Source organism: Clupea harengus, chromosome 5 (assembly GCF_900700415.2).
Source record: "Clupea harengus chromosome 5, Ch_v2.0.2, whole genome shotgun sequence".
Classification (NCBI taxonomy): domain Eukaryota; kingdom Metazoa; phylum Chordata; class Actinopteri; order Clupeiformes; family Clupeidae; genus Clupea; species Clupea harengus.
The window spans coordinates 24,830,282-24,838,110 of NC_045156.1; the positions used below are offsets into that span (position 1 = coordinate 24,830,282).

The 7,829-nt window shown below is 43.8% G+C and overlaps 1 protein-coding gene across 4 annotated transcripts in view; it reads right to left on the bottom strand.

The window, feature by feature from the left end:
• Positions 1–7,829, bottom strand: part of grip2b (glutamate receptor interacting protein 2b) — a 183,383-nt gene that overhangs the window by 118,991 nt on the left and 56,563 nt on the right. The window contains exon 1 of one of the 4 annotated variants that reach the window (XM_031568241.2): positions 2,644–3,161. The exons of 1 other annotated variant lie outside the window; for it this stretch is intronic. In XM_031568241.2, coding sequence (XP_031424101.1) covers positions 2,644–2,782 — 139 coding nt within the window. In that variant the 5' untranslated portion in view covers positions 2,783–3,161. Of the gene's footprint in view, positions 1–2,643; positions 3,162–7,829 lie in introns of those variants that run through there. 2 more of the 4 variants (XM_031568239.2, XM_031568240.2) reach the window with 2 other exon arrangements.

Consider the following 7,829-nt stretch of genomic DNA (forward strand, 5'->3'; position numbering starts at 1 on the left):
AAGTCTTTTTGATAAAAGCATCTGCCATGGAGATATGTTTTGTGTTTGTCTCTTTTGTGCTTCATGTTGTTGAGTAGCCTACTTGGTTATTTGTAAGAAGAGAGGGGAAGAGACAGAGAACAACAGCCCTGCCTCTGATCTTGAGGGGTCTGTGATCTCTGACAGAGAGGTGCTGCCCCCTGGTCTCTAACTAAGGGCACGAGTCACCGGTGGCGCCATGCCACCCTAAATGCCAGCCTGGCCCCCGTGGGGTCCATTCCTTGAAGTTTGGCCGCCACACTGGCACGCTTTCCAAAGACAGACTGGTATGCTTTTCAGGATTACGGCTCAACAAGGAATTACACTACAAAACAATGGTGGCCTGCCATTTTGAAGAGGGTTTGTTTTGTTTGGAAATGCTTCAACATAGACTGGATGTCTAGCATTTGAATACAGGCAGCTTAAGTATACCTAAGTGGACTTTGCGTAGGTGTAGTGTTTGGTTACAAACTAAGGGTTAAACTTAAGTGGTTTGATTGATCCATATCACCACAGAGAGAGATGTCCTGTTCACATGACCTGCTAATGTTTACATACGTTTTTTACTCATATCTACCTAATGATCCTTCATCTCTTTCTTTCTCTCTCTTTCTCTCTCTCTCACAAACTCTCTGCCCCAGTCCCTCCCTCTCTTAACACTAGTTTGGCTCAGCAGAAGCCTCTTCAGTGCCCATATATAGCCTTCAGTTCTGGGGTGGGGGTGGGGGGGGGTCCACCTACCACCTCTTCAGTTCTTGGCTTAGTGCCAGTCCGCTGCCCCTCTCTGCTGTTAAAACACAGGGTGTTGCCACAGCAAGGAGCACTTAATGGCTATTATCACTCAACAGACACGGCCTGAGCTCTATTTATATTAACATAATGACTGGCTTGTCCACAAAGCTTTTATTTGAGCCTCCGAAAACATTAGCAAGGGGTTTTTAATTGTTCAGAGCTTTCAACAGATGACTCAGTCTGAAGTCCCACTGAACCAGACACGGTTTTAGCACCTCAGGATGACAGACAACTTGTGAAGGTTTTGTTAGAGGATGAAAGACGAATGACCCTGATGTCTACATCCGCAAGCCTTCCTTTAAGGACACCTGGCTTGAGTTTGACAGGAATGACATTACGTGGTGCATAAAAGAGAATCTGATTAATTGCATGTACTTTGAGCTCCAGCATCACAAGGCCTTGAATTAGTTTGGGAGTTTTAAGGCCAGCTATGTGGCAAATCACTCTCACCCCTGTTTGAGCCAGATTCTCTCAGTTTCAGCAACAGCCCAAGTCAACCGAGTCCATTCACAATCAGTTCCAGCAGCTGTCCCAGAGAGGTTCACACATAAAGCTCAGTGTTCTCCTCTGTGAATACTTTGAAGGTGTAAGGTTATGGTTTAGATATAAGGTTAGGGTTCTAGGGTTCTATGGTTTAGGTGTAGGGTTCTATGGTTTAGGTGTAGGGTTAGGGTTCTAGGGTTCTATGGTTTAGGTGTAGGGTTATGGGGTTAAGGTTCTAAGGTTCTATGGTGTATGTATAGGGTTAGGGTTCTAGGGTTCTATGGTTTAGGTGTAGGGTTCAACGGTTTAGGTGTAGGGTTCTATGGTTTAGGTATAGTGTTAGGGTTCTAAGAAATCTGAGAAATAAACACACAAACGGTGGCTGACTCCGGAGCGGACGCGGCCCAGATCTGGCCCAGATGTGGTCCCTGAGCTGCCTTGAAGAGTTCATGCATGTGTGTTAGTTATGCATCCATAAGAAAAGTTGAGGGGAGCCTCTCTGGGGATGGGGAGTGTGTGGGAGGGGACAGCCACCACCAAGGGCATCCGTTGCAATTCATTCCAACTTCAAAGGCACTGCCGGCACGACACATGCTCAGAAAACGCTGAGGAGGACTGTTCCAGGACTGTTCCAGGGGAGTCCAGGTCTTTTCCCAAATACTCCTCTACAAAAACATTTCATACAAACCAATGTACAGAAACGCAAAAGAGCAAGAGAGGACTCTTTTAATCATCACACACCCTGGTGACTTGATATCAAAATCAGACGCGCAGACTTATAGAGAAGAGAAAGCATGCTGTAGTTTCAAAGCGGCCACTGATGTCCTTATCAAAGTCTGCCTCGCGAGTGTAAAACACTCACGCATACATTTTCAGCAAAAACAGAATAATCAGCTCTCTTCAGCACTAAGTTTGGGTAAGCCATGAGCCTCTTCCCTCTCCCTCTCCCTCTTCCTCTCCCTCTTCCTCTTCCTCTCCCTCTCCCTCTCTCACCTTCCCTCAGTGTCCACGGGGAACCAGAGTGACACCTGATAATTAACGGCTGAACAGTCAGAGCACCTGCACCTCCGCCCTCCCTCCTGACACCTTCCCCCTTTCCGCTCTACCAGCCCTGGAGGACTCCACACCACTTTCATCCCTAACCTACCACCATGCTGCCTGACGGGGAAACTAGCAGTGAGTTCACAAGAAGTGAGGAGGAGGGGGAGAGAGAGGAAAAGAGACAGAGAGAGAGAGAGAGAGAGAGAGAGAGAGAGAGGGTAAAAGACAGACGGAGAGAGAGAGAGAGGGTAAGAGACAGACGGAGAGAGGGAGAGAGTAAAGTTTGCCGTGGGGGGCGAGTGTGCTTACCGCCGATGCACAGGCTGCCGAGGGAACACAGGCCGTCCTCACAGGTCTCCGGGCTCTCGGCATCGCCCTGGTAACCTCGCTCCCGTTTCCGCGGGGACATGCGCCTCACAATGTTCAGCACCCGATTCACTCTGTCCATCCCGAAAAAAAAAGCCGGCTACTGAGCCAATTCTCTCTCGTTCTCTCTTTCTCACTGTCTCTCTATCCTTCTCTCCTGTGTGTGAGGTTACATTAGACTCACACCACATAGACTAAATGAGAAGGGGGAACAGAGGAAGAGACTGCCGGAATATGTGTGTGAGTGTATGTGGATTTTTTTTTTTTCAGTCTCTTGCTCTCTCTCCCTCTCCCTCTCTCTTCCTCTCACTCACACACAAATAGCAAGCGAGCTGCGTAAGCAAGTGTGGTAAAAATTAAATCAACCTAGCCGGTCCTCATATACATGCACACACACACTCCCTCTCTCACCATGAGAGGACACACACTCGGTCTCTCATCATGAGGACGCACACACACACACACACACACACACACACAACTCCCTTTTTCCCAATGAGGACGCGCACACACACACACACACACACACACACTCCCCACAGCTTCCACAAAAGCTCTCCGAGCCCCACGGCTCTTCACTCCCTCTCTGCCTCTCTCTGTTTCTCCCCCATGGCTTTCATCCCTCTCCCTCCCCTGTGTCCCTTCATCAGGAGATAAGACCTCATTGCAGCTGATCAGGAGCCATGGGTTACGGCACCAATGACAAGTGTTCAGACTCACACATCGCAGATAAGGACTTAAGTTCTCCTGGTGACGGTTGAAGTCATTTTGTGAACATCCTCTAAGATCAAGATAAGTTTATCATGTGCAAACTTTGACAAGGGAGTTCCTGACCACTGAAGCTCATTCCTGATTGTGCGCTATTACATATTTTGTCCAAGAGACAATTCACAATTCTCAAAACTCAACATGTATTTTGTCTGTGATCGTCAGAGGGCTAGCTCTCGTGTGGTACTTAAACATATAGCACATTTCCTTTGCTGGTGTATCAAGACACACTTGGGTAAAAATCTTGGAACAACCTCAGCAGTATAATTATTAGCGAATAGTACTGTATAACGATTGACAATAATGATTGATAATGAATAACGAATAATGATTGACAGTCACAAATGAGTACAAAGCTGTGGTAGACATTCAAATCCTCATCAGCTGTGAGTTCCCCCCCTCCTCCTGAGTGACTCCAGCAGCTGTGCAAACTGGTTATTCTCTCCATCCATCGCAAATCATTAAAAAAACACATAATTTTGAATACGTTTTTTGTTTTATTTTTAGTTTAATTTTAGTAAAATATTATTCTATTGTTGTTTTCTAAATCTTGTTTTATTTTTAGTACCGTCCAAATTAAGGCGTTCATTTTTGTAGTTAATTTAAAATATTAAATGCGTTAAAAAAGTTGAATTAAAGTAGCTGCCTGGGTTTTGTTATTATTTCTGTTAGGGCATAAGTAATATTTATATATGCAACATCCAACGTAAACCTGATCTAAAGCTTCGTTGAATTCACAAGCTTGTTCATTTATTGAGCACTTCAACTTACAACTAACCCAATGAGCTGTACACCACGTTCTAACTGCTTACAGGCTGACCTAGTGGCTAGCTCCCTCCAAAGTATCATGATTGATTGACAGTAAATATAATCCTCTACCAGGGCGAGCACTCTGCCACTCGGATTCATCAAAGTCCTATATCAGGATTCTTTGATATGCAGTTCTAGAATTGAATCATTTGACATATTAGTTAGCTAGCAAACTAACCAACTATAGGGCTACACCCAATTGTGCAACAAATTTGGACGGAAAAACAAATGATTTGATCATATAAAGTCAGTTAGGTTAGTTTTTGATAAAGGTGGACATCCAGCGTGAGAGTGAAGTTGACAGTCATTGGCATGACAGTCATGTGCTCAAAATTCAACACATTATAGAAATAATGTACTCATCATCACTTCAGCATAACATACATGATATTGTAGCAACTCAACAGCAAAAAATGTGACTTATCATGAAATATCAACACAAATGTAATTTGGTTGTAAACACAAGATGAAGACGAGTTACACCACAAGTGGTCTGTTGCTATACGGCATGTCTGCAAACAAAAAACACCATGACGGCTTAGAGACAGATCTAAACACCTGGTTTAGTCATGGAATAATGAGTAGAATGTTTTTCAAACAGTCAGATCAGATAATGTAGTCAGAATTAGCTGTTGTATGAACCTGCAATGCATACCAACCTACGTATAGCTTTGGAACCAGTGAAATTGCTTAGTCTATCTAAAAGAACAAACCATAACTATTTGATATGACTGAATGAGTTACTGAGTGAAAGTGCTCCTTTTCACCTTCTCCAGTTAGTTTTCAACACAAGAGGAAAGCCCATGCAGAGTCCAAAAAACAAATTACAAATAAAAATAGATATAACACGCATACATACACAGTGTACAGTACTACAGTCTAATGAGTATTCTTTAATAGGGTCAAAAGGAGAGGCTTGAAGTGGCACTGTTCCCATCCTAAAGCCTTAATCTGAGCCACTTCACACAGTGGTGAGAGAGGCAAAGTGGAAAACATGGAGAGACTGAGCAACACAGAGAAGGAGAGACTGTGGAAGATAGAAAGAGGGAGAGAAAGAGAGAGATAAGGAAAGAGACAGTGAGGAAGAGAGAAAGGGGACAACAGAAAGGGAGCGAGAGAGAAAGAGAGAAGGAGAGGGAGACGGAGAGAGACTCTATTATAAGGAGAGGTAATTAGTTTTTGCCTGAGTGCTCCTCCCCTTCCTCATTGTATTTTCCTCCAGCATGCTCATCTCGGACCTCTCCTTCTTCGCCCCCCCTCTCACCACTGTGTGAAGTGGCTCAGATTAAGGCTTTAGGATGGAAACAGTGCCACTTAAAGCCTCTCCTTTAGACCTTATTAAAGAATGCTCATTAGACTGCAGTATTGTACTCTGTGTATATACTATGTATGTATATTCTATGCATTTTAATTTTAATTGACTCTGCGTGGGCTTTTCGTCTTGCCGTTGTCTTTAGTGAGACCTCATGGCATCCCACGCATAGGCTGACTCACTGATTCTCTGATGTCACTCTAGCATATGCCCTAGATTTCCAAAATGTTTTTTTATTTTTTTATTATTTCTTGCTGTTCGTGTAGGGGGGAAAGGAGGTAGGTGATCTTTGAAGAATCCGGAGACAGCGAGTGGTGAAAAGTGATTTCCAGGCACTTTGCACGGCTTTCGGCTCGGTTTGGCTCAACTTTGCGTTTTTGTATTCGCCTCAGCATCCGCTCAGCATCTCTTTCATGACGAATTTCTCTGTAATGTCTCTCTCTCTCTCTCTCTCTCTCTCTCTTTCTCTCTAACTGTACGCTGCCGCTGCAGCGCTCTATCTAGTGTCTGTCTGCACCCGGGGAGCCTAAGGTCGTGAGACGTGGAGGAGAGTGGTTGAAACAGATGAGAAAGACTGAGCAACACGGAAGAAGGAGAGACTGAGAAAGAGAGAGAAAGAGGAATAAATAGACAGAGAGGGAGAGAGGGAGTAAGAGAAAGAGACAGGGAGAGAAAGGGCGTATCCTACAGTGACATCGGAGAATCAGTGAGTCAGTCTCTGTGTGGGATGCCTTAAGGTGTCAATAAAGACAGCAGCTCTGCAGCAGACGTTATTCCACGGCAAGCCTAACCTACTTAATACAAATCAATGCAGCCGTAATGTTCTCTCTTTTTTTAACCACACGATGCCACACACACTGGCAGAACTATTTGCAGGGTCTAGGCAATGGTACAGTAGGTCCAGATTCCCCTCTAATCATATCATGTTTCCTTTTCCTTTCCTTTTCAACTTTCTCACACTTACACCCTACAGAAAACAAACATCCCTCTAATGAAGTAATTTGTCAAAGCTGTGAAATTGGATTTTACACATTTCATTTTGATATAATCAGTTCATATTAAGCTGAGAGAAGGGTAATAACTTGTGACGATTAGCTTAAAGCTCTGAAGTGTACATCAGCACTTTCATATGCACGTTCAGATAAACTCTCTTTAGTTTGCGACAGGAGCTTGGAATCATGGTTCATGATGGTTCAGTGCTTGTGGCAGACATGCAGACATCCATTGACTTTACATGAGGCCTTAGCTGTTACTGATGGACACCAGATAAACATCCGGTCTGAGTGCTGTCTGGTGTAAGGGATTGTGAGGCTCAATAAATATAGACTGAAATGTTTCTTGATTGTTATATAAAAATAATCTTTTATAATGTGTGCTTACATACATATTATTCTATTATTTAATCTATTCTATATAACATACAATACATTATGTTCAAAATTGATTATGACACCATTCAATCCATTTAACAAGCAATAACAACATCACTGTGTTTTTCAGGGGGGATCGATAGGCTTTTTTTGACTGACAGAATGAGTGCATTAGGTATGAGGCAGTCTCCACTTCCTGTCTCAAAAGTAGCATTACACCTGCTTAGCATAATGGACTTTGTAAATATAGGTAATGATAGCTACTCAGACAGAGAGAGAGAGAGAGAGAGAGAAAGAGAGAGAGAAAGAGAGACTCACTTTAGGATAGGAAGCTAATGGATTGCCATTTGTGACAAAGCTTTCATCGATTTTTTTTCCACAGAAAACAAACGTTGCTCCCATTTCCGTGAACTATATGAAAAAAAAAAGACTTTGAACTGTTTGGACACCACTAGACCTGCGGTATTCAACACTTCCTGCTTTCCCAGACTTCCCGGTTCTGGGGCGTCTGAACGTCATCAGCAACACACGTGTCGTGAGGTAACAGGTCTCAGACTCCCACCATACAATGACAAAGTTTTTCCTTTCTGCATCTTGTCATATTCTATATCTACAAAAAAGATCAAATAACGGGAGATTTATTTGTGGATTCTTGGCACGCGCTGGGGAGGAACGGTGTTTGAAGTCGGGCGATGAATGATTCATCGCTCTTATCACTTCTCTTGTCAGCGTCACTGTGGCATCAGGTTCTGCCTCTGAGTTTGGAGGGGAGACAGAGAAGCTTCAATAGCCTTTCGTCATGTGTGCGCACCATTCAAAGCTAGCTCTGATGTGGGGGCTTATGCACTCAGGCTGCCTCGTCTTGTTAA